The 27,339-nt window shown below is 40.0% G+C and overlaps 1 protein-coding gene across 2 annotated transcripts; it reads left to right on the plus strand.

Annotated features, from left to right (window-relative positions):
- Positions 1-703: 703 nt before the first annotated feature.
- RDH10 (retinol dehydrogenase 10) lies at positions 704-26,586 on the plus strand. Of its 2 annotated transcripts, none has more exons than XM_030446099.1 (7): positions 704-1,405; positions 1,826-2,064; positions 21,215-21,313; positions 22,582-22,727; positions 23,148-23,279; positions 25,210-25,362; positions 26,109-26,582. In XM_030446099.1, exons 1-6 carry the CDS (start codon positions 1,114-1,116, stop codon positions 25,331-25,333), a joined length of 1,032 nt encoding a protein of 343 aa, XP_030301959.1. In that variant the 5' UTR covers positions 704-1,113; the 3' UTR covers positions 25,334-25,362; positions 26,109-26,582. The 2 variants fall into 2 exon arrangements, with proteins under 2 accessions (XP_030301959.1, XP_030301960.1); XM_030446100.1 differs by having other exon boundaries at positions 777-1,405; positions 1,829-2,064; positions 26,109-26,586.
- The last annotated feature ends 753 nt before the right edge of the window (positions 26,587-27,339 follow it).

Raw genomic sequence — 27,339 nt, forward strand, 5'->3', positions numbered from 1 at the left:
GCAAGTGCCCGGGGGCGGGCAGCTCCGGGCTCAGGGGGCCGCAGGGTCTCCATCTAGAGAGAGGCAGTTATCTGATGGGAGAAACACACTCCCCGTGTGCTGGTACTTCCGAGGTGCCGCTGCAGCCGGCGGTGGGTTAGATGTAAATAGCCTGTGTTGGCTGACACACCAAAAAAACCAACAAAACAAACCCAGACCCATCGGGCTCAGCAGTTTCCCACAGCTCCGCAGTGACACCCGAGGCGCACACAGGCCTTGGGGAACCTGTGGGGACCCCCCGAGACACCTGGCAGCTCGCCACCGCCGTGCATCTCTAGCCCTAAGCACGAAACTTTAGCTCTTATTCGTGCTTTTTTAACCTACGGTCCAGCACCCCCAGGGCCGCTGCCTCCCCACGCCGATGCCCACGGCCCCCGGCCGGCAGCCGACCTCCGACACGGTCTCTGCCTCAAGATGGCGCTCTGGCGGGAGGCGCGGGGGCTGCTGGGACATGTAGTCCGCTCCCCCTCCTCCCTCTCCCCGGCGGCGGGGTCCCGCCCGAGTCCCGACCACTCGGAGCTGGCGGCAGCACCAGCCGGGCCCGTTCCCGTCGGGAGAGGCCTCCGGGGAGTCGCGAAGCGGGGCGAGGAGGAGCCGCGGCAGGGGCGGGGGGTCTCAGGCATGCGGGGCGGGCTGGGCCGGCCCGTGGGAGGGGCCGGGCCCCGCGGCCCGCCCTATATAGGGGGCCGAGCGAGTAAGATGTTCACTGCCAGTAGCGGGGCCGCGGGTGTGAGGGGACGGGGCGGCGGCGGGCGGGCAGCGCCGTGTCCCGGTTGCTTCCGTGACGAGTGTGACTGAGGCAGGGCGCGGGGCCGCGGCGGTGCCCGGCTCCGAGTGAGAGCGGCGCGGAAAGGGGGAGCTCGGCCCCGGGACCCTCAGCAGCGGGAGCGGAGTTCTCCCTCCCTGCTCGCAGCGGGAGGTCCCGGGCAAGGGCGGCCCCAGGTCGGGGAACCGGGCGGCGAGGAGGAGCCGCCTCGGGAAGGTTCAGCGCCGCCGGCGTCCGTCCCCTCAGGCTCCGCGGGCGGCCGTGCCGGGACGCGCGGGTCCCCCGCCGCTCCCTCGGTGTCCGGCAGCATGAACATCCTGCTGGAGCTCTTCGTGGTGACTTTCAGAGTGCTGTGGGCTTTCGTGCTGGCCGCCGCCAAGTGGCTGGTGCGGCCCAAAGAGAAGAGCGTGGCGGGGCAGGTGTGCCTGATCACCGGGGCGGGCAGCGGCCTGGGCCGCCTCTTCGCCCTGGAGTTTGCCCGACGCCGGGCGCTGTTGGTGCTGTGGGACATCAACACTCAAAGCAACGAGGAGACGGCGGGCATGGTGCGCCACATCTACCGGGAGATGGCCGAGGCGGCCGCCGCCACCGCCCCGAGAGGTAAGCGGTGGGCTGCCCGGGCTGCCCCCGTCGCCGGGAGCGGTTCCCCTCGCCTTTCACCTGCCCAGCCGCCGGGACACGGGGGTGTCAAACCCGATCAGTGCCTCTGTCATCCAGGCCGTCCCGGTGCCCGGGCTTCCCGTTGAGAAGCAGAGACCTGCTTCGGGGAAACCTGGGCTCGCATCAGCGCCTTTAAGACCTGCAGCTTTTTTTCTTTCAAAATCACTCTGTCAGCGATAGTAAATAGACGAGTCTTTGTGTACTGCGGTGACACCAAAGTAAACTGAAGTTTTGCTATAATGGAAACGAATGTGTTGTTTCCACTCGACTTCTTAATTAAATGTCAAAATGCAAGTAAGAACTTTTATTCCTTCCTCCCTCCCCCTTCTATTTTTTTTTTTTCTTGTCTGTATCCATTAGTAGCTGGAGATGGAGAAAAAGATGCACCGTCCCAATGCACCTTGCAGGTTTACACATACACCTGTGATGTGGGCAAAAGAGAAAATGTCTACTCAACAGCTGAGAGGGTCCGCAAGGAGGTTGGCGAGGTGTCTGTCCTGGTTAACAACGCTGGTGTGGTCTCCGGGCACCATCTTCTGGAGTGTCCTGATGAACTTATTGAGAGGACCATGATGGTCAACTGTCACGCACACTTCTGGGTAACTATAAACTCCTTTCTGCTGTCCTTTTCGTCAGCTAATTTTGGGAAATTAACTGTTGTTGCTTAACTCCTGTCTCTGAGTTTTGCACTTGTTCTCTTTCATTTGTGAGCTCACCACTTTGTGGGTTTCTTATTTTTAACTTGCTGTTCTGTTTAACAAGACTGGTGGGTATTAAAATTATTAATAATAGTTTAAAATCAAGTAAATCCTCCTAGAATCCAGTGTTCTAAGCTGTGTGTCCCTTTCTGTAGGATAAGAAATCCTTTGCAAGATCTGAATCTGCTTAAAGGTTGTAACTGTTAATGAATGACTCATGAGCCTTCTTCCCATAGTCTACTGCCAGCGTGTTAGCAGCTTTAAGATGCTGGTTTAGTGATGGACACAATAGCAAATGTGCACATTCCTGAAAAAAAACCAAACCAAAACAAAAAAAACTTAAAACCCCTGCTGAAAATGTTGTTTGATTTGCCTGGGAGGCAAATTTTTCCTTTTGAAGGCTGGGAGAAAAGGCGAAAAGATTCTTCAAGAAATCAAGCCAAGAACACTTTTTTTAGGAATCCTGCATGTTTGTCCTCGTAGCTTTCTCTGGGAGCTGCCAGTAAAAGTAAGAAAATCTTTGATATGTTTTCTGGGGTGATATTTTCTCCATGACTAGCAGATACTAATCAAGGAGAACAAAGCGTGTGATCTTACTCTTTTTGTATATCTGAACCTTGTTTTCCTACGTGGTCTATTTTTAAACCCACGGTAGTGTGGAGTTACATAAATCAGAGTGTTGAAGGAGGGCATGATGCACACTTGGGTTAGCATTAGCTGTCATACTGAGCCCATTGTTAGTATTAATACTGTTCTTTGGTCCTTTAAATAAGGTTATGAAATACACTTGCATAACAATTAAAGGATTAAGCAATCTGAAATATACTTCAACTTAAGCCTTCTTTGACTGCTTTTACCTTTTTCTAATAAAAGCGTGTATGTAAAATGCTCCATCTTCAAAACTTAGAAGGCTCTCCCAAACTTAACTTTGTTAACATGGAAGTGAAATGCTGTTTCATAACCCTAAAGGAGCCCCTTCAAATCTGCACTGTGAAACACTTAATGGCAGAGGAGTCTTTTTCCAATGTATTGTAAAGCTTGCAGAGAGAGTGCTTAAACTTCACTGCACATGAGATAGTGTGTTTAGAAAGTCTGAAACTCTGAAAGTATGCTTGTAAGGCAAATTTGAAAAGTTCTGTGAAAGTTCATACAACTTTCTTACAACTAAGATCTCTGTGTGTTCCCCTTCATCCAAGTTAAATTGATGCTTAAGCAAATGGAGATGTGCGCTACATTTAATTACTGTTATTGATGTGGTTTAAATGCCAGATTGACAGAGTTTCCAAGAACTCTAAATTATGACATCACCACAAATTAAAATATGGGAGGATTCTAAATTCTCCAGCTGTTCCTCCTTCAGGCCTCAGTCATACACTTATTTATAACATTGTTTCAGAGACCTTTTTAAAGCACCCTCTGTGTGTTCCGAGTCTCTTACAGTAATAGAAAACTAAGCTTGGAATATAGTATTGCTATGATTGGGTTTCCATAACAGTTTCATTCAATGTCCATTCAACTCTAAATGTTACAGTGTGAAGTGACTTGAAAATAAAAACAAATTACTCTGAGAAGATATACTTAGATCTGAACTGTGAAACTTGAGATATTGGCTTAAGCTTCTAAGGAGCAGTCAACACCCTTTATATTTAATTGAGGATCTGTTCCTATGTATACTTCCTGCAGATCCTGTGCCCTGCTTTTCTTTTTGTTTTTTGCTATTGGCAAAGCTTTTTTTCCTTGTCTTCCCCTTCATGGGTCCAGGAAAGGTTGGCTTGACCAACAGTGGGTGGACTTCTGTTAAAAGTAATAGTACTTAATTCATAAGATAGCATCTGAATCAGCTGATTTGAAGCCAACTTTTTTGATGCAAGTCAATGCTGACTTAAATAGAACAATGTGTCTACATGTGTGAAGTCTTATACAGCTAGTCATTTCCATGTCAGCTAAACTGGTGGTCCAAAAAGCAAAGCTAATACTCTGGAGCATTATGTAGACTTTTAACTATTCTTGGAGGGTGTTTCATCCAAAAAGCTGTAGATGGATTTTATAAAGACATGGATCTTCCGTGTAATATTGCTTCAGTAGTTAAGTGATTGTACTTTCTGGGGTTTTGTTGGGGTTTTATTTTCTTAACGTGTGACAGGAAATTCTTCCTCATCCCTTGATCATTAGTCAAGCCTCAGTGTGCTGCTACATGAAAAAAATGGGGCTGTCCCCTTGAAACACTTGAAATAAGACTGAGTGCCTGCTCTCCATGCAGAATGCAGGTGAGCTGGGCTTGCTGTACATTAGCAGCTATGATATGAGGTCTGCTCAACTTCTGCAGCTGGCAGTGGCAGGAAAGTCTGTCACTGGTTTGCTGTGGTGACTCCAACTGGGCTGTGTGCCGTATCACAGACTGGCAGTCAAGAGCCTTAGGAGTGTGCCACAGCCTAAACAGATGCTTCCCATTTTGCTGACATTCATGATTTGTGTAATCCTTCCTATGAGTGTTCTATATAAACATGTCACCACTGCATCATGTAGCAATTTCCACAGCATAAAATCCACTGCAGTATTAAAAACCTGTTATTTCATGCTGTGATAACTTGAATGCTTCTGATATTGAAAACATAGGGACAAAATCCATTCCTGGTTTGAAACAAACCAGCTCTGGTTTACTATAATTTGCAGATGCATAAAACTGTAGCAGGAGTGTAACAGTATCTTTCCTGCCAGTCTGCTGCAAGAATAATAACTTACTTGGCTGCACTTGTGAATTACTGGAACCAAACGTATCTAGGACTAAGACATTTTCTTCCTGTGATATGTTCAGGATTTGGATTTGAAAAATATTAAATCACAGTATAAGAAAAAGCTGTTGCTTAATCAGCTTTAGTCAAATACAGGAATAACAGTTTTTCTTTCTTGTGGTTTTATAATAGAGCTGGAGTAAAGTATCAAAAATACTATGTTTTAGGTGGTGGAACTTATTTAATAGAACTACTGTAAAAATTCTAATTTCAGGACAATTTGAGATTGTTGTACCTGCTCTTAACATATTTTTCTGGAATATTAAAGCTGCTGCTGAATAAGTAGGTATTAATATTCACAGATTCACACAGATAGTACCTGGGATATCCTTCCCAGTTTGACCCTTGGATGGAACTTATGGAGGGGCAGAGGCAAGGGCAAGGCAATGATCACTGTCTGGGAAGTTCTGGTACATGAAGGTCTTATTGCACAGCTGATACTCAGTATTCAGAGGAGGACAGTGATCTGTATTTCCCTGTCATGTGGATCTTCCATAACTTTGAGCTTAAAGCTCTCCTAGAGGAGTTCTCTTCAACTTACCAAAAGGGGGAAGCAAAAGCATTCAGCTCTAGCTCTGTCATATTCATAAAAAAATAAATAATCCAAGTAGTGACTAGGACCCAGAATTTGAAGACTTGTGTATTGCTCTCTTAATTAGAGTGGTTATGTTTATTCACTTACAAACAACTTGATTTTTGAAGTTGTAAAGGTATATCTCTGTAGGAATTGAACAAATCTCCTAGGTTGTCTGACATTGATACAGGAAGAGAGAAATCCTGAGCAAAGAAATATTACCCAAGTAATTAGGGAATTCATAAATAGTCTAAAATTTATAAAATTAATGTACCTTGGAAAGCAAATTAATGCAGAATTACTAAATCAAATCCCTATTTATGCAGCTGCTGCAGATACCAGTCTAATTAGACTGTCAAGATTGCTAAAACATTGGAAAATACGTGGCTTATAGTTATTTATAATGTATCAATACTTGGGTATTGTTGATTTAGTCTCCTTAGGCTCTTTGGTGCTAAATAAAGCTTGCTTATGGCTATCATTTGTTTAGTTTAATGTGGATATACTGCACTTAGTGTGCACACTAAATCTTCTGCAGAAGAAAAGACAGCTTAAGTTATGTTATTTGAAACTATCATACTGAGTCTTGTGGCCTGTTGGCATAGCAGTTAGATTTTGTTTGTCTTTGTCTCTAGAATTCTAGTATCTATGATCAAATATAGACACAGTATTCTACTGGCAGGCCAGCCAGCTATATTTAGCATTTTTTTAATGAGTGGAATTAGCTGCTTTAATTTTTTTTTTTAATTTCATGATAATGTATTCCAAGTTTACTTACAGAATTTAGTCTACAAGTTCTTGACTTCTTCTTTGAAAAATTAGTTGGATCAAGTTCAAGCAAAACATGTGCATGTGATCCAAAAAGTGTCATCAAAACTAACTCATCCCTTGCACAATGATTCCAACTACATGCCACCAGTAAATTACCCTGGACAGCACATGTGTTTCATATACTGTGGTAGCATGCTGGGTAGTGAATATGAAGGAAAAAGCAGTCATACTCTTATCTACAAACACAGTCATATTAGTTGTACTTAAAACTTAAGTGATTTGGTATGGTTCTGCAGTTCCTGGGTTCTGGGATTAATCTCTCAAGACAATAGAGGGAATCTATCAATTGAGAAAATACTTTCTCCCAGATGCATGCTCTAGAAAACTGCACTTCTCCATTTTTGAAAAGAATATACTTAAAACAAATTTTAGAATATAAATGGTGGATATATATCTCTGGATCTTGACTGGGCATGACTTCTGTCTCAGAGCTTTCCTCATATATTAATTTTATGTCTAGTATTGCATCAAGCACTGATGTTACCAGCATGCAATTTTTTTATTTTGTAATCTGTGTCTTGTAGTCCTTGTGTATCTATAATCCAGCCTTGTAGTTGTGTTTTAGTTGTAGCGATCATTTTAAAAAACATCTTTGCAAGTTTTTCAGTTCTGTGATCCCTTAAGGGGAGAGGGATGGATGGATGGATGGATGGATGGATGGATGGACAACACCAACATAAACCATTTAGTTGAGGTATCTGGATGTCTTAGTGATGTCTGTAGAAGTGATCCTGTATTAGTTTCAGAGTAAACATGGGTGAACAGAAAAATGACTCTTTAGGCAATGTACTCACCTGAAGAGTCAGCATGATCAAGTGTGTTGGGAGGTCTTAGTGTTAGGCAAAATGCCCTTTTATTTTGCCTTGTGTAGGAATTGTATGAATTCAAGCACCTATTACTGGGATTTTGGAGGGCTGCACACCAAACTACTTGTTTCACAAGTTACTTGACTCTAGTCCCAGAGTTCTGTTGAGGCTGTTCAGTTATGGTTCTCCATTGTCTACTGGATCTTGATAAGCAAGTCTGAACAACATCAGCCTTTCCACATAGACTTTCTGTGCTAGAGCATCTTCTTTGCATGGTGGAGAATGCTGACCTCTTTTGTTCAAACAGCAGCTGAATTAATGTGTTTCCCTTTTTTGTCTCTAATGAAACAAAGTATTTATTTCATCCTAATCAGTTAACAAATCTGAAATGGCCATTCAGAATATTTTCTTTAAACTGTTTCAGTTACACACAGGGTTTTTTGACAGCTTCTCTCGGGCATACTTTGGAAATTAACTTGCTGTGCCACTTGAAGTGTGAATGAATCTTAAACTTTTTAATGGCATAAAACAGAGATTCTCAGATTGTGACCCATGGATTGTTTGTAGGTCAGTGTCCAAGATGATAGCATAAATGGTGATACTTCAGCGTACCAAACCATATGAAGCTTGAAGAGATTAGGTGAAAACAGTAATACATTTCACACAAAAGCAGTATGAAATTTCTGTTAAGAAAAGTGAAAATTGTCCTGCAGAGATCATACCCAGAACTCTCAAACAATGTGAAATTTATTTGAAGTATTAATCAATTATTAGGGGCTTGCAATTCTACAGCCATCTAAAATAAAAGTGGGGTTGTAGTATAACTTGCAGAGGTAAGGCACTTGGGGTAATCTTACTCTTCAGTCTCTTGCAACTTTTTCTGAGGGCCAGAGACTTGTCAGCAAACCATATGAATGCTTTCAGGATTGCTAATCTGCTCTGAAGAAATGGTCCTGGATGAGTGATCAGAGCAGTGATTATATTTCTGCTTCTTATGGAATGAGGTAGGTCAGCTGAATAAGCAAAAACTACTGCACTGACTTTGATCTGATATTATGCTTTTACTTGTGAAGGATTTGGGGAGACAGGAAAACCTTGAGTGGAATGATGGTCTTTGCCAGCATGGTGCCTAAGCTCACTAGAGGTGGGGAGTGGCTCTTCACTGTTAGAGTGAAATTCTCAGCCTAAAAGGTTATGTGTATGCTTTTCTTGTCATATGGAAAGTTAGAAGAGCAATGGAGTTTAGAATCCCAGATTCTTTTATTGACAAGTAGCATATGTTTTTATTTCATGAAAAGCAGTTAAGTTAATGAGATCTTACTACATTATTACCCTTCTGTAATAACCATGTGACTGTAGTAGGCTTCTAGAAGACAGGCTTGGTCATGTGCTCAATTGTGGAGAAAAAAGTGGCTAAATGTCTTCCTAATCCAGCATTTGTATTGCTGCCCAAGACCTGCCTTAATGGCTCTGCGTGGGTGAGCACTCCTTTTCCATAGCTCTTGGTGTCATCAATTACTCTGACCAGACAGGTTGAAGAAGGATGAATGTTATGTTTCCTAGCACCATCCCTGCCATTTTATCCCTGCACTTTAAAAATATTTTCTACTTTTATCTTTATCCACTGTGAAGTATTATTCTTTCCTAATGCTTCTCATGCTTTGATTTCACATCTCTGTTGTTTTCTTGTAGGGAGAGGAAAGGCTTTTATGTATCTCTAGTACTAAACCTTTCCTCTCCATGTTAAAGCCAGAGCATCACTCCCTTGATAAACCTTGCTCTCTTGACCTTTGAGGTTTTCTACTATTCACACTGATGGTGAAGCAGAGTTAACTGATACCTGTCTGTCCTTTATGAAAAATGATAGAAGTCTTTCTGCAAAGGCAGACTGAAGCTGATCTACTTGTGATGCTGTATGCTTTTACCTGTGGTCTTAGGCTTCTCAATCTGTTAAGAAAAGTGAAAATGCAATTACAATATATGCAAGTATGCAAAGACTTTGGTAGAATCTCAGTTTCTGAGGGCTTAGTTTGAAAGAAGGTATGTCACAAATGGGGGAGTGATTTACATCTGTGCTTACACTCCTGAATGAACACTTTGTTCTTGTAAATAATTATATTAGTATAATGATTTATATGCCAGTCAAATTAACACTTGACATGAGTGAGTTATCACAACTGAGATGGGAGGGCATGGTAGGCCAAGGAATGCCAGAACAGCTGTGGAGGCTGCAGAGGTGGCTGCCTGGGTGTGAGCCTTTTGAAATTCAAGTTTGTTTGGCTGTTAAATTCTGCACCTCAGTGTGCCCTGGTGCTGGTCACTTCTGCCATCTGTTTGAACTTGTGTGACAGCTTCTTGCACACTCACCTTTCAGCACTGGTTTGGAAAAGTGCTTTGAGCAGATGCTTGAAAGTGATTTGTCCAAAATTTCTCTTAAGATGAAACTACAAGGCAGGTCAGTGGTGGCAAGCCGTCATGTAGGACCACCCTTGAGTCTGCATCTTACCTTGCACTAGTTTAGGTGTTTATCTGATCTTTGGGTGAGCCAGTTTAGCTCACCAAGTTGTCTGGAAGACAGGGAGGAAAGCTTTTAATTTTCTTGGCCAGGCTGTTTAGTTTTTAGAGACTAGAATCTCCTCATCAGCATTTCAGACTTGCATTAGCTGGTGTGTGTTGGTGAAGGGGTGAGGAAGAATAGGATAAAACCACATAACTGTGAACAGGACCTCTGCAGCTGTCTGGTGAAACTTCATTCTTGGAGAGATTTTCTGAAATAGGTTTTGCAGATTTGAATAGTTGAATAGTCATAAATGGTTCCAGGCTACAGCAAATCCACCACTGGCATAGCAGTCTGAATGTAACAACTTGACTTCTAAAGAGATTAGTGTTTTAATTACAGGCTCTTAGAACCCATTAGATAAAGGTAAGTTAGTTTTCTGAACACAAACATCAAATAGTGTTGTGTTAACAATTCTACCTTATTTGCTTTGCACTGATACCTTCTGCTGCTGTGTACTGTTGGAAGCAATGATCCCTGTACCTACTGCACTGTTTGATTTCTTAGGAAAATTATTCCCTATGAAATCAGTTGTACTAACACTGTTTAAATGTGGAAAAAGCAGGCCAGAACCATGTTTCAACTTGTAGGAAATGAGGAAATTCTGTTTTCGAAAACCCTCTCCATACATTTTTAAAATGTCACCTCATTCAGTGAGCTACTTTTTGGTAAGTTGGTGCCTTCTAGGGTCTTATTGTATCATCAACAAATTTTGAAGCTACATTTCCATTCAGCTATATCATCTTTGTTCTGTTTCCAGCAAGTAAGACTGCTATTTGAAAAGGAAAGCTTCCTTTCTAATCTTGTTCCTCTTGAGATACACACATGCCAATGACTTAGTCATAAAGTTGGAGAGGCTGAATAAAGTAACTCAGCTTTCACCTGTATGCAAGTACTATAGTAATGTTCAATGGAGATACTGACCTTAAGGTATCTATAAAATGAGAGTCTTTTTCTGTTTAGCCACTTCTTAAAGTCTGCTATGTAAATCGTAAAACATGAATGATGACTTCACATTTTCCATTAGTAGTTCTGACAGTACTGTTATCTAGTAATTTTTTTGAAACATGCAGACTAAAATACCAAGTTTTACTAACTATTCCAGAAGATGACTAAGCTTTTATGGCAAGCTGGGGAAGAATGTGTATTTAAAAGTTGGATTGTATTCTTGTTCTCTGAACAGAATATTCTGAGCTCTTATCTAATAGTTGTTGTAAAATGAACTTTTTATGTGGATTTTTCACTGACTCATAAGGCTATGTTTTTGTTTTCATTTTTGTCAAGATCATCAAATAACTGGCTATAAATTACTGCTCTCCAAATGGTTGGACATTTGCTGCAAACTTGTGCTAATGAAGGGGAGGGACTAATGTGTTTGTTACACTAATGTCAACATAGCTCTGAAACACTACAAATCCTTTGACATGGCCATTTGTCAGTATATAAACAAAGCAGAATTTCTAGTCCCTTGACTTCAACAGAACCTAAACCAGCTTTTGGAGAAAGCCAAGTGTTAACTTCTTATATCGGTGGACCAGCAAATCCTGAAGTAATTTCAAATTTGACATCTGAATTAAATGCAAGTTGGGTGGTCTTACTGACAGATCTGGCTGTGGAAGAATCAGAGGTTGGTGGTGCTACCTGCTGGGACTGTAACTCAAATTCCTGAATTTACAGGAGTGTAACTGGGCTGTCACAGCTATGCTGGATCTCTGCTGTTAATTTTGAATATGTGAAGAGCTCAAGTGCTGACATGGTAGATATGAGGAGAAGGATTTGCTTTCTTTAAGCTTCATGCTGCTTTTGGGTGGATGCTGCCAACCATGAAATACTTGCTTTAAATTGAAGAGCAATTGTGGTTTGGTAGCTATGATAGTCTGAGAGTATTACCAGATTAGTATTTGTGGAGAATAAATATCAACCTGTGTAATAAGATGCCTTTGGGCGGGAGGGAAGAGGTCAGCTTTTGAGCATGACTGCTTTGAAAGCTTCAGTTCTCATTCTTGGTTATGCCTTAAATTCTTGCTGGCTGAGAAGTCTGCATATATACAATTGTTCCCAAGTTAACAGTCTAGACTTGTATCTTGCTTGTTTTTCAGTGTAAGACAGACTAAACACAGCCTCCAACAGCCTTCTTACCATGCTATCTTACCTACTACTAATTCTTCTCAGCTTTTAGATTAGTTTGGCATTTGAAATTTACATCAAACATCATTGGCAACTTATGTTCTGTACTTTTACACTGCTTAAGCAGAAATACTTTTTCATCCTGCTCATTACTATATGATACTAATATGATTGATCTGTGCAAGCTTTAAAAGCTATTCAAAACAGGAGGTGCTTGTCTATGAATATTCCAGTTGTCTTGGAATTCTGAATTCCAGTTGTCTTGGAATACCTTAAGAAGCTGGCAAGGGAGTGTAGTTACTGAAGGGCATCTAGTAGCCAGGGGGACATAATTAGGTTTTTTAAATGGTATAGTATGTGTATGTTCTGGACTCATCTGGAAAGATGTTAATTTCACAATAAATTGATCTATGTGCTCTGCAGCATATCATGGGACCCTCCCTCCAGCTGAAAGGACTTTAGACCAAAAGAGAAGGAGAAATGCTGGGAGAACAGACACTATTTCAGACAGAGCTGGATACTTTATTACAGGCAAGAGCTCCTGTAGGGGAGATAGAGGAGAGAGGTGGCAGATAAATTGGCATCCTTTCCAGTTACTTAAGATTCTGTGTTGATAAATTTGCAGTTAACTTAGGGACAAAGTGTGCATGGTCTCTGCTGGCTTATGAACTTCCTCCATGAGAGGAAGAGGAATTGGCTGTTAAGCAGAGTGTTGGCACACTTAAGTAGAGAATCACAGAATGGTTGGGGTGGGAAGGGGCCTCTGGAGATCATTAAGTCCACCCCCCTCTGCTCAAGCACATCCACCTAGAGCCAGAGGCCCAGGACCATGTTCACAGGGCTTTTGAATCTCCAAGAATGGATAGTTTCACCACCCCTCTGGACGACCTATGAGAAAGTGCTTTATTTTTCATAGCCATACAAAATAAAAGATTTGCAAAAAATGGAGGGAAAATGTATAGGTATAGAATGAGTGATTGAAACACCTATATATACTGCTGCATACATATGAATCAGTTCTGCCTCAACAAAGTGATATCTGCAAGTACATATGAAAGCAGACAAGTTGGTGTGTCTTGTAAATCTAAAATTTCTTTCCTGTTAAAGAACAAAAATTTTCAGGAGTAGAAAGATGGAGACTGCATACAAATAGCATAAAAGATCTAACTTCCACTTGCTGGAAGAAATAACAAGGTAGTTCAGATTGAATACTTAGGCTTCTTCATACCCAGAAAATGTATAAAGTAGCAGCCTTCCTTAAGAAGTGAAATGTTCTTTAGGAGAAATCAGGGCCACCTTTGCCTGTATTGTATGTTCCAAAATGTCTGCCCTAGATAAAGGGGCACTCAAAATCTGAGGTGATGCAATGGCAGGTGATACAGAAAAGCTTTACGTAAGAGGAGTTTGATCAGCAACAGATCACTGTAAACCTTATGTGATGATACCCTCTCCACCTTGACTCTCAAGAACCAAGTTTCTGTCAAACCAAATTATATTATTTAGGTAGTGTTCTTGAGTACTTAACCTACACTTCAGATGAGAGGAAGAACAAAGCTGTTTTCTGCTTCAATCTTAGTAACCCAGTTTGGGGTAAGTTCACAGGAAATGAAGCCCTTAAAAGAAGGGGAGGGGGAGAGAATGCAGTGACATGATAAGGTAACAGTAACAGAAGTTTCTGTTGTAATGTCCTTTCCTAAGCACATTTCATATCCTACACTCTGTAGACAGAAGTGTTTTTCAACTAAGCCTTGTTAACAAACTATACAAAACGTAATTTAGCTAGACACCATTCAGTTGCCCTAGGTATGGCATAATTGGTTCTAGTAGTAAAGAGTGAAAATCAATGATTAATGTCTGAGAGATAACTAGTGGTATTAGTTTCCTGTTGATTTTTTTTTTTTTAAATAGCATTACTTATCTTATCTTTCCTGTCTACCCATTGTAAACAGCTTTGTGCCACTAAGTTCTGAGTAAGGAAACTACTTCATTCAGTTTCAGTTTTTTTCTGATATACTCAACATGAGTTGACTCCATGTACAATAACTGAACCATTCACAGGAAACAGTGATAACTATTGGCTTTGAAGAAATTATGTAACTGGACCCCAAATACTACAAATGCTAAACAGAGTGGTAACGTAAATATGGACTTGTAGCATGCTTGTTCTTTAGCAAATGGCATGACAGATGTTACTGCTCAGATTCCCACTTCATTTTATCTTACTTACTTCAATTAATCAGATTTTACCTCAATTTGTGGAACTTTGGTGCTTCTCAGCTGGTATCTGTTGAGAAGCAGGGGATTTTGTGTGTATGGATTGGTTATGAGGGTGGGGAAAACAGGAATATTGACTACCTTGAAATAAGAATTCAAAACAAGTGTTTCAAGTGCATGCTTATTTTCAATAAGCTAAGACTTCATCATCTTCAAAGCAGTATTTCATGCAGAGTTGGAGAGAGGAAAGAGATGCTTATTTCTCTGTAAATCAAATACAGTTTTAAATTAATTGTTGTTGCTTCTCACTGTGACTTAATTCTTCAGGGTTTTAACTTTATTTTGTTACCTTTGCCTCTTAACCTGGGTTGATCTTATCAGTAGTTTCACTCTGTCTGCAACAGTGGGATATCCAAAGGGGTGTGTGGGGGGGTGGCTTTCCTTGTTACTCGTCATCATTATAGACTGCTGTTCAAGTCTATCTTCTTCTTTCATGAGCTTCTGGTTGCAAGGCAACTCTACCATTATTACTGTGCATGTATTTTAAGCATTAACTGCTGTTGCAGTTTCCATATTAAAGGAATCCCCATGGCCCCAAAACAGTGGAGTTTTATGTGAAGGACAAATAAAGCTGTAATGGGAAGTTAAAGATTATGTTGCTTGCCAGGACTACAGAGGGACTACTTTAGAAGTGAAATATTAGAAGGTCTACCTTTTTTGTTTTGAATGCAGGGCCTGTTCAATGCATACTTAAGGGCAATCCTTGAATAGTTTCCTTTCATGATTTTAATACAGCTGTATATGGAAGCTTGTCTTGAGGACATCATGTATCTCCAGATCCTTTTGCTCAGAAAGGATCTGGATAGACCCATCAGCAGTCCAGAGATGTTACTTTCTTTTTTTATTCGTTATTGTAGGAAAACTAGGCAATTCTGATGTATTTTTCAGTATAATTTCTTGAGAATAGGAACTGAAGATCAAAAATAGCACTAAGTTCCATAGCTATTCGAATATTTTCTTACACAATGGCTAATTATTAGGAGCCCAGCAATTCTTGAAAACAGCAGAGACATCTGAGCTCCTTTAAATCACAGTTTTGGTCCCTTATGTTAGCAAGGTCAACAGTAGTTGTAGATGTCTGCCTTGTATATTCAGCCTGTTACTGGCAAAACCTTGTCCTTTGTGCTGTGGAGTCTCTCCAGTGTTCTCTCAGGACTTGGTGTTTTCATGTAGTCTTAGCACAGTTACTGATCTCATCTTAACCTAATATTCCAGAGATGCTTGTATAATGGAATTTAGGAAGGATGTGGAGATAATATGGGGAAAATGATTGAGATGAAAGTGCAAATAACAGGTAATTGCTCTCAGTTCTCATTGGAACCAAGTAAAAAAGCTAGAAGGAAAACAAATGGTTAAATCCAGGTTTGTAGCCTCATGCTTTGTGAGAAGGCATTTTGGTTATTATCGCCTCTAACTTGAATAAATTCTCCTTTGAGAGTTGCACACTTCTAGATTATACTTTAAAGACCTCTTCTAAAATTTTTTGGTGATGGCTTTCACTCTAATCCTGTAAATGAAGTTTTTACCCTGTGTTTACAAAACTTATTTAAAGTGGTTATCTTTTGAAATAAGCTTGGCTGTAGCTGAAAATAACTTCAGTCTATTTACTGTTAAGCTTGCCATGGGGTTTTTCTCTTTCCCTTTTAATGTACAGTAGTGTGTTAGTGTTGCACTACCTTCTATTTTAAGGCAAAGCTACCACAGTCTGTCTGCATGAAAGTTAGAGGTGCTATTTTGTTAGACCTTCATGCTTTCCTTCTCAGTTACCTGAATAGAAGGAGAAAATGGGGCATGTGGAAATGTCTGGATTTTGTTCTGTGGTGCAGTGAGTGGCCATGTGCATGGGAGTAAGATAGGCTGCAGTGTGTTCTGCTGTGGCCCATGAAGAAGAATGGGAAGAAAGAAAGGCTCAATGTCCATGCTGAAGAAGACTATATAACATGTCATTTAGACAAAAACTGGAAACAACATTTTCTTTTCAGTGGCTCCCTTGCTTTGTGATCGTAGTTGTAAGATGAGTTAACATGCATGGCAACAGTCTTTCCTGATTTCTGGTACGAGAGTTCCTGGTGACATCTGGATGAGTCCTCAACTGATGACACCCATTTTGCTTCTTGGGTATGGCTGAATAGGGTTTAACATGAAGACAAAATAATACATTTTGCACTCATTTGCACATCATAGAGCTATCCTGGCAGTCAGGAATAGCTGTGGCTTGGGAGGAAATGTCTTACCTGTTATATCAGTACACCACTGTTGTGGATAACTACAGTGATGTAAAAACTCACTTGTTTTGCTCAGCCTCAGAAAAATAACCATGCTCAATCCTTCTTACCTGAAGGGGCTGTATGAAAAATGAGCTATTCCTTTGGCATAAAGGAATTTCTGCCTTACAGTAAAGCAGTGTGTTCACACCATCAAAATAGTTTAAAAGGGCTATTGAATATTGGTGGAAGGCAAAAAGTATGGAGGGGGGAAGAAACTAAAAGTACCTTGCATATTGGTACCTGCTTTATTTCTTTGGTATAAACACAACTCTCTAAATATGAGGTAGCACATGCTTTTCCATTTTGGTGTTCTTTCTGCCTTCAGTATCCATTGTCTTGAGCTGCATACAGCTAACATTGTTTTCTGTGGATGCTTCCTTTCTACTTTAAGAATAATTAATCCAAAATTTAATTAAAAAAATCACTTTCCCAAACACAGTATTTCTTCATATTCTCATTTGCTGTATTTAGATTAATTTGTCTTGACATTGCAGCTGTGCTGTTCTTTGTGTTGCACAATCTTTTGAGTTTTGTTTCATTAAGAATGGAACTAAAGAATTTGGGGAAGGGGAGGGAAGAAGTGCTAGACTGTTAGAAGTTAATTTGCCGTAAACCAAAATGTTGAGAACAGATTACGAAAGCTATGAAGTGACATGTAAATGCTTGTTCAGTTTCACACTTGTGAGAAATAAGTCATTAAAGCTGTGTGCACATGAAATAGATGTTTGGTTACAGCTACTGGGAATAGTTTGGTCTTACTGGTATATACAGAAGCATAGAGGGAAAGGCTTAGAAGATTAGGAACTGGTCCTTAGGCTCTAAAAACCATAGATAAAAGTAGTTTGAAAGGGGAGCTCTACTGTCTGTTCAGAACAGCTTCCTATGTTCTCTCTATCCTACAAAGTTGCTGTTTCTGAACTATGCTGAAGTTAGAAATGTCATGTTTGCACTGTGCTTTTGGGAGTTTTTAATTTTTTCTAAAAATAAAGAAAAAGCTATTTTTGAGTGAAGAGGATGCTTAACAATAAATTTCCTGTTGAACAGTGCATAAATTCCCTGATTCCCTATTCTTCATTGCTACACAATTCCTTTCATCCACTATATTTTACTTACTGGTTTCTCCTCAGTCTTAAGAAGTGTGTTATGTTTGTCATTCATAAAAGACCTAGGTCTGATGTTAGGTATTTAAATGTTTTGGTTTTTGCTTCCTCTGCAGCTGTGAGAGGTAAAACTAAAACATAAAGGGTCAAACCAGAAAGCAGATAGTTTGATTAAATCACTTGAGTTGATTTGAATTATTCTGGGGGCCTGGTTCTTGACCTCTAATGCCACGGACAATACCACATTTCCTGCTTGGTATCTTCTAATACTTTTTTTTTTTTTTTTTTAATGGAGGATTAGCATGTCCATGCATCACCTCAGAAGACTGATGTGGGCTGTGCTACCTGTTCAGACAAACTCCAGATGGGAAGGCCACCCAGGAGGCATCTTCCCCCTGAACTGATTGAACCCTTAACTAGTTTTTCAGCAGCACAACAAGCACATAGAAGACTTCAGGTCTGGTAGGCAGATGTAGCTGAAGCTGAAAGAAACTAGAAGAAACTAGGTTGATCTGGTTTATGTAACGGGCAGAAAAACTGGGGACCAGAGTATGGAGGAAGCTGCTTTGATCAAGGAAGTGGGCTGTGCCAAAGGCTCAGTAAAAACATTGATTTATTTGGGGATTGCTTATGCCACGAAAGAGAATAACTTTGCTCTGGGATTGTTTTTCCCAGCAAGAGGAGGATGGGAGGAGCAGTGGGCAAGCTTTTACTCTGAGACTGGAAATGAGTCCCTCCCCCCCCCCCTCCGTGTAGGGTGTGTCTGCCTCTGACAGTGCTTGTTTTCAAGTACTGACTCCCAGCTGTAGCAGATGGCTCAAGGATGGCAGCAACTGTGATGACTTTCTCTGTCATCCATTTCACTGAGATGTTGATAGTTGACTGCTAAGATTTGTACATAAGACAGTTGTGCTATCTATATGGAGTGCCTTGGCTTCAGGTTTGAGTGGACTTGTATGATGATGTCCCATGATGAAGTACCGAGGCCTACTATGAACAGACTGGTTCAGAACACTGAGATCTCACAGAAAGATTTCCATGAATTGCTAATTCAGAGTACAGTAGACTTGCTTTTTTTTTTTCTATGTGTCTGTAAATGGTGTTAAGAGATGACTTTTGTGAAGCGGCTGTAGTTTTGCTGCTGCGAGTCGTTTGGTCTGCTCTTGAATTGCTCAATATGTCACCCAAAAGTATCCTCAACAGGGTTTATTCATCATGTGCCAATATCTTCTCTTCTGATAATGGGTTACTTTAGCCACATGCTCTGAAAGTTCAGTCTTTGCAGTCTTCATGCTCTGAAGGACTGTGGTATGGTTGAGTGGACTTTGAGAAATTTACTGATTTGGAGTTGCTCTGGTTATTTCCTGTGTCTGTGTGCATACATGCCTGTGAAAATTCTCCTCTACTTCATCCAGGCATAAATATAGACATTTATGGACACCTAGTTTTAGTTAATCATATTCAAAACAAAACCACCAAAACTCTAGCATCATAGTACAGATAATGGAAAAGCCAGCCCAACAAAGCTTGGAGCACTTGTCTGTTGTTTATCTCTTGGAAGAGAACACTGATTCATGCCTTGAAAGTGGTAGGAAAAAAAATTATTATTCCTCTTTTCTCTCCCTTCTTTTTCTTCTGCAAGACAAACTCCAAGGCGAGCGTCCCTTCATTTCTGCAGTTACTGTGGTTTGTAGCCAGAGCTTCAGTCTGTTTTATCAAGCTTTCTGGCAAGGCGAGGTAGCAATCAGTCATTCCAATGTGATGTGGATAGATAACTGAGACGTAAGTGGAAACTGCTGATGGAGCTGACTAAATGCTCTGGAGGGGAGTAAATTGTTAGCAGGACTGAGTTGAGAGCAGTGTTCTCTTACAGGGATGATGTGGAACATCAGGGTGAAGTGTACACACACTTGGGGGTGTTAGGCTGGCTGCAGCTAAATAACATACTGTAAAACTCAGTGCTGTCCAAGTGAAGCCTCTTACCTTTTTCAGGCCTTTGGTGACTGGGCTTTGTTGCCATGCAACATGGAAAGAGAGGCTGAAACTTTGTGTGCCTGGCACAGATTAGTTTAACAGTGAACAAAATTCTTGTCCAAAGTTCTGTAAGAGGTTTAGAGAGATCCCTGCCATAAGGAAAGAAACAAATGTAGTGCAGCTTGCTCTCAGAGTGTTTTTTTATAATTAGCTTCGTTATGCAGTTATGACAGAATCTAGGAGTTGTATGAATCAACAGTAGAAAAGGCAAGGAGTCAGGAGGTCTGTTAATCTTCTATCATCTGCCAGCTGTCCAGTGAAAACAGTCTTTTGTGTGGTGTTAGGAGGTCTGGATTAGTCATTTAACACCTGCAAGCAAAAATGTTGTACAACAACATGTGAAAATCATTAGAGCAAAACTGTCCTGACGTCTGTGATTGGAAAATGCAGACAGCATGAGAATGGAATTAGATGGATTCAGCTGTAGCTTGCACGTCTTTTCAAGAATGCAGCTGACATGACTCAGACCAACAATTAAGCAAGTAGCAAATGCTTAAGGGGCATTTGCATGCTCTGACTTTGGATCCAAATTACGTGGGAAGACCAGGCTTCTGGGAGGATGAAGCATTCATGATACGGAGTGAATTACAATAGAATAATAGCTCTGTCATGAATAGATTTATATATTAACTAAGCATGTTTATTAAAAAACATTGTCTGAAGTTCTATGGCAATTTAAAAATGATCACTTATAGTACACTGGAAACCTAGAAGTAAATTATAACTACACCTATTGTTTTACAACTTCATTGATTAATTTTTTTTTTTAGCATATATGATGCTCTGCTTAATTATTTACAAAAGGAAAGTGTCAAGTCAACTTCATAAAAGGGGTATGACAAAAGTGGTATGACCAAAAGGGGTATGACCTAGCAGAGGTGGTTGTCTTGTGCCTTCAGTTTATTGCTTAAAACTTAATTTTTTAAAGTTGTTAAATATGACTTGGGGTTTTGAGCAGAAACATTTTATAGTCAAAACAAAAATTGGAGGTTAAAATCTCCATTCCATCTTAAGTTTTGCTTTTGGTTTTTTTATATTGAAGCGCTTAAAATAAGGAATTTATAATAGACATAACTACCTTGTCTTTTTTAGTTGGAGCAATGCTTGTGAATACTAACAAAGATAGAAAATTATGAAGACTAGTAGATGTTTATTTTCTATGTAAAAAAAGTAACATCAGTGAAAGTTTTTCGGTATTTCTTTCAATGTTAAATGCCCAAGATGGTAAATTAATTGGATAAAACTAACTATATCTGACTTTCAAAACACACTGTCAGTAATTAGAACTGATAATCAACACTGGTCTTAACACAGATGTGCTGGATGATGTAATTAAACACTTGGCATTCCTTTTTCTGCCTTTAAAAAAAAAAGTTACTTCCATTTTAGCGTCAAATTATCTCTTTCTGATAACTAGTCTCTTGCAGAAAAATAAACATGTCTGAGCTCAATTGATCCTTTAACCTTAGGATTTCTGGAGATACAATCCTTGCTGCCTGAACTCACAAACAAGCTGTAGATTTTCTGTTCACATTTTTTACAAGCTTAGAAGTTTAAAACCTGCACAGGAATCTTCTAAATTCTGATAATACACTGAGATACAGAGGTTTTGAACACTTAGTAGTAATGTAGTATGTTCATGGTGTATTTTGTTTCTTGTTTGGTTTGTTGTTTTTTTTCACTTTTTAGACCACTAAAGCATTCCTGCCCAAGATGCTGGAAATGAACCATGGACACATCGTGACAGTTGCAAGTTCCTTGGGATTGTTCAGTACTGCTGGAGTGGAGGTTTGTTAGACTATAACTAACAGTACATCGGATGCTTCTTGTTTAGGATAAGCATTTTTTGTATTATCAGCTAGAGAAAATAAAGTAAAATCTCTAAAGATACTTGGAAGCTATGATGCTAAGTATCATATCAACACATGGCTCCGTGTGAGTCAGATCTGCAGGACTTGGACAACCATCATATTCACCTACTTTGCAGGCAGACTTGGATCTTAGAGTGAAAGCCTAGGACAGCCCAATAAACTTAGGCAAAGATTTTAAAAGTAATGTTTCCTTGCTCCTGTGAGGAAATGTCTGCCAGCCTTTCTTCCAGAATTCACATCTCACCTGCTCTGCTAGGCTACCAGTTGAAAGCATTACATTACCATGTTGCTAGCAGGCATTTGAGAACACCAGTTTGTGACACTTGTTTGGTACATAAAACCAGTTTAGGATTAGATCCTATTATCTTGCTTTTTTGGTCATTAGCACAAACACAATTGTGAACAAAATGCATTCAGTTACTGATAATTAATATGTCTAATGTAATAATGGTCATATTGCCCCATACACCTGGGCTTCTTTGCAAATAGGTAAGGCTCAATCCAGGACCTTAGACTGCAGTGTTATGTAACAGAAATGAATTAAGCTGGTGTAACTTAAGGCTTTTTAGAGTATTTGCTGTCTTGAGAAAACTACAATGAATTTCATAGACTATGGATGTGACCACCAGAAGAAGTGGACACATCCAAAAGAAAACTTAAATGCTACTGCTGTCTATGCAATTTTTGAAATAATGTTGAATTTAATATTTTCATGAGACATACAAGCTATATTGTCTTCTGAAAATTAAATATGCACTCAAATTTCCATTATCTTCTGTTGAAACTAACCCGAAAAAAGTATTTAAGATTTTTACACCAGTGCCTTGACAGCTTTCCAAGCTTTTTCAAATCTGACTCAACTTGTAGTATTAGGTTTCTCAGTTCTTTGTTGTGACATTTAATCTTAAGCAAACTGGTAACTGGAATAACTTACCATGTGAGCCTGCTGGATTCTAAGTTTTGAATCCAAAGTAATATCCTCCTACATTCAGCTTTCTTGTTTTCATGATTCTGTGCTAATTGGCTTAAAAGTTAAATGAGATGATGTGATGCAGTGAGTGTATGTTGTTGTTGCTTTGAAAATCTGTGCAGGATGGCCTCAGATATGCTTTGACTTTGGAACATGATTCATATCTGTCCTTTTTAAGTTGCCTTTTTTTTCTGTCTCGTTCATTGCCAACACAGGATTACTGTGCCAGCAAATTTGGAGCTGTGGGTTTCCACGAGTCTTTGAGCCATGAACTGAAGGCTGCTGAAAAGGACGGAATCAAAACAACTTTAGTCTGCCCTTATCTTGTAGATACAGGAATGTTCAGAGGGTGCAGGATCAGGTAAGGAAAACTCTCCTTCTGTCCTGTGTTTGTAGTGTTATAAAAGTACATGAAGATAACTAAACGGTTACCCTAAAAGTATTAAGTATTATTATTGCTTTAATATATGTTATTGTTAGGTTCAGCAAAGAGACTTTGAGTTCATGGAGTATCTTCTGTCTTTTTGTACCAGGTAACACAAGTTTTGAGCTAGTCATAAATCATAGAATGGTTTGGATTGGAAGGGACCTTGAAGATCATCTGGTTCCAACGCCAGTGCATGGGCAGGGACATCTCTTTAGTCTTTGTTCCTAAACAGTGAATATTAAAAAAAATGAAGTCTTTTTGAGGCATTCCAAAGAAAAGTGAGCTAATCAACTCTTCACTGTGGTCTGCAGTCTTTTTAGTATCTAATTAATCTGTCTTAATCAAATATTCCAGAAAAGAAATTGAGTCTTTCCTGCCACCCTTGAAACCAGAGTACTGTGTGAAGCAGGCTATGAGAGCTATCCTTACAGACCAGCCAATGATCTGCACACCTCGTCTCATGTATATGGTCACCTTCATGAAAAGGTAAGAGCTGAAATGCCAGTTTGTTGGCAATGCAACCTACAGAATGCTACTAAAATACATGAGCATGTCCACTTTCTGGACATAAAGGTGCCTCCCCTCACACAGCCTGTAGGTGCTGTTTTGTTGGAATTCATAAGTCTTTTTTTCTGACTTGCATGAATGTATGTTACTTGTTGGGAAGCTCATAAAAGTGAGATTCTGTGTATTGTGCATCCTTATTTTACTCTTCTGTTCTCTTCCATCCTCCTTAGGATCTTATTTTCTTTTCAACAGACTTTTATTTTCATTGTTTGTGTTCCTGTTAAGGAGTGGGCCATGAGGCAACTTCCAGCAAAGGAACCTCTATTTGTTCCTCGAACCAATGTGTAGGAGGCCCTGCATATGGATTCTCTAGGACTTGACTTATGGTAGATAAACTGAAAATCTATACTTTCAGAATTTAAATTTGCAGGAAGGACTATTTAAAGACATTACCTCCGCCTTCCTATCTAAAACAGTCCAGTTTTTGGACAGTAACTCTGTTTAATTTGTAACCAGGCTGACATTTCAATGATGCAGGGTAATACAGAAGTTGGCTCAATTCCACTCATGCAGCATCACTTGCATTCTGGTTTATAGAGAACAGCTTCACAGTTGTCTGTGTTGTGTTTTTTGTTTTGTTTTAAAATCTATAGTGTGTAGGAGGAACCTTTAAAATACAGCACTGACTTATTTTCCTTCTGACAGATGGTTGAAACTGAGAACCTTGGTGATTTTTATTCCACTTGGAAGGCAGTCTTTCTCATCTGCCTCAAACATCTTATAGTGGACATGCTTGCCAAAGACTAGAGGAGCCTTCACAGCTCACCCCCTTACTAGAAGAGAGTTTTTGTCTCTTCTGCCAACAAATGAAGTCCACTGTCAGCATCTTTAAGAACCAATTTCTTCAACCAGGAGCTCAGAGGGTGCTTCAGTGCTCTCTGCACGAGCAGTGCCTTATACAGCAACAGTCACATCAAAGGCCCTTTTTCTTGTCTTGTGTTCAGTTTAGCTTCCAACAGGGAGATCAAAGCTTTTGTATAATCCATGCCCCAGGCAGCAGCACTTAGATCAAAGACCCTGCAATGGCTACTGCAGAAGCAGTGCTCCTGGCAGTGAGGACACCTGTACCAGTGTCATCTGCTTCTCAGTGCTTCAGTGGTCATTATTCCTAATGGCTGGATTCTGTGCCTTGCTTTCCACTGAATGAGTGTCTGCCAGTCTTTCTGGGAGCTGATGAAATACCATCTTGGTCCTTCACTAGAGCCCCTGAGTGCTATACTTGAAATAAAAGTAATATTTTGTGGACACTGGAAGGAGGGGGAAGGGTCTGTAGCCAGGTATCCATCAAAATGTCACCTCTTGGAATTTTATCTTGGAGGGAAAAAGGAAATTGCTCTCTTTACTTCAGACCTCTCTTTCTTAGGATGGATGATTGAGTTTAGAATATAAGTCAAGGTTGTTAGACATCTGGTGATCAAAGAACAGCATTAACTAGCACTAATCCCACATTAAAGATTGTTTTAAATGTCTGATGACCTCTGCTGATGTGGCTTGGAGCAGATGCTTTGCTTCCAGTAGGCCTTCTGTGATGCCCTTGCCCCCCAGCCCCTCACCCCACCACCCCTTTAAAACAAGCTCTCACATTGCTTTTGAAGAAGCAGCAGGAAGTCTGGTCTAAGCTGGAGGCATGTGAAGAGGTAGCAGCCTCTTCCTTTGCTGCCTGTGTGTTTTGGACTTTTAGAATTGCTGTGTTCTCTGTAAGTGTCCCCGTGAAATAAAAATCCTCTAAGTGTCTTACGAAGCCTCTCCCATAGCTATTACATTGCTTTTAAGGAGACCAAGTACGTACTGTAAGCAGAGGTTTTGTTTTATGCAGTAATCTAACAATTTTATACCTTCTTTTTCACAGCATTCTGCCCTTTGAAGCAGTTGTATGCATGTACCGATTTTTGGGAGCAGACAAGTGTATGTACCCTTTCATTGCTCAAAGGAAACAGGCTACAAACAACAATGAAGCAAAGAATGGAATGTAACACTATTTTGGATGGACTAACATTTAGAGGTGAATATGATAATCTTACATGACTGAATTGCAAAGTGCACTTGCATATAACATGCAAATGTCAGCGTCTCGCTGTGGAACTCTCTTGGGTCCTAAGCCTATGTGTTGAACTCTAAAAATCAATTTTTTTATATAGCGTGAGTAAAAATGAGTAGAGTACTTGGAAAATGTGATAGATAAACAAAGTGACCACAACCTAGGTGCCACCATTGTCCTTTAGAGTATCACTATGTGTGGTAACTACTTGTATGACTTCTTGTAGGGTTGTACTGTCTGTTATCTTTTCCTCAGCCTGCCAGGGTTTATAAGAGTTTTCTCCAACTAGAAAATGCAATGTTTCAGAAAAATTGGGAGGCAAATCTTGAGATTTAAGCTACTGCTCATGACCTTTTAACTTCAAGGACAGTGTCTGAATGCAACTCTTCACTTGTTCACCCAAGCTCTCTAAAGGACACATGGCCAGATGGGTGCAGTTCTCTTTTGTAGCAATTGTGTGTGTTCTATTTAAACAAAGATAAATTTGTAAATCTCTGCCAATTCAAAGGCAAGTGAATGTCTCAAATACTCTGAGCAAACTTGTACTGGGCATCTGGTTTTCTAGGAATGCCATCAGTGATTTAAATGGACTTTTGTTAAGTCACCTATTTGAAATATGCTCTGTTCTGTTTTCCTCTATTTGTCAGAATCCAATCTAATATAATGGACTATATGTTTCTTTTCTTCCTCCTCATTTTTACTTCTGACAGAGTTCTGCTACCCCCTGAGGAAGCTGTTGTATTAAATTTCTGTAACTGGACTTGTGCCTAAAAGACAAAGCAACTCAGCTGAGATACAAACTGTTTATGTAAGTTCTGGTCATATGCCAATTATTAGCAAAGGAAAAATAGAATTAACGCCTGATGCAACTCTACATGCAGAATATGAAAGGGTGTAAACATTTTTTTTGAGTTGTACTCACATTGTAGAACAGCAAATGACATTTTTACAGTATTTTTTGTAAAGCGAACAATTTTGTGCCTTGAATAATTTGGTAATCTGTATTAGTGAAGCATTGTAAAAGTGAACTTCTACCTCTGTATCTTAATGTATACCATCCACTTGTAAACTACTATTGGACAAATTGTGATTACTTTTTTTAGAATGTCTTGTTAAATAGTGACCAATGCCTGTGGTTATTAAAGTGAGCCACCGTTTCCTTAAAGCAGTGGTTGCAATGCTTCCTTGAAACGTCCTTCCTAAATGAATGCCAACTATTTGTGCCTGTTCCATAGCTCTTCAGTATCAACACAATTCAAATATTTATTGCTCAGTTCTCTATCCACTTTGTCAGCTACATGGTTCACAGGGTAATCTTTTAAGTCTATCATTAAGTACTCTGAAATCAGGCTTTAGGGCTGACAGTTTTCTCTAGTTTCTAAACTCATTGATGAAGTAACTGGTCAAAGAGCTTTTGAGGAATATTCATTTTGGTTTTATATGGAGCTTCATCTAGCTACATAAAAATGATCCAGTGTGGATGCAGTTTTAATTAAAAGATTGTACAGCTGTAGTTATTACTGGATAATCATGTTGCTAAATGTGTTTAGAAAGTAATCTAAAGTAGAAGAAACTGTTTATATTATCCCTTACTCCAAATTCCATGCTCTTTTGAAAAAATCTCTTAATGACTTTCCCCGGGCTAAATTAACTCCCGTGTTATTACAGCACAGTCACTAAAAGCAAGTGCAGCAAATTTCATTCTATTACATAGCATCATTTTAATGTACATTTGTTTTTCTAAGATGTTTCCCACTATATTGCTATCTCAGACTAAAGCAACTTTTAAAGCTTGACATATTGCCACCAAGATACTTATTAGCCTGATAGAAAATAAAACATAATGACACTGACTGGTAGTATCAAGTTACTATAAAGCATCATGCCAATTTACAATGGGTATAGACACACTTAAAAAGCAAGTTTCTGGACTGGCAGAGT

The sequence above is a fragment of the Calypte anna genome, chromosome 2, assembly GCF_003957555.1.
Source record: "Calypte anna isolate BGI_N300 chromosome 2, bCalAnn1_v1.p, whole genome shotgun sequence".
Lineage (NCBI taxonomy): Eukaryota > Metazoa > Chordata > Aves > Apodiformes > Trochilidae > Calypte > Calypte anna.

What these genes read in the sequence shown, in the direction of transcription:
- RDH10 (XM_030446099.1), top strand. Translation starts at nt 1,114, where the DNA reads ATGAACATCCTGCTGGAGCTCTTCGTGGTGACTTTCAGAGTGCTGTGG. An exon ending in ACTGTCACGCACACTTCTGG is followed by an intron (nt 2,065 to 21,214) that starts GTAACTATAAAC and finishes TTCACTTTTTAG; the next exon opens with ACCACTAAAGCATTCCTGCC. An exon ending in TTCAGAGGGTGCAGGATCAG is followed by an intron (nt 22,728 to 23,147) that starts GTAAGGAAAACT and finishes CAAATATTCCAG; the next exon opens with AAAAGAAATTGAGTCTTTCC.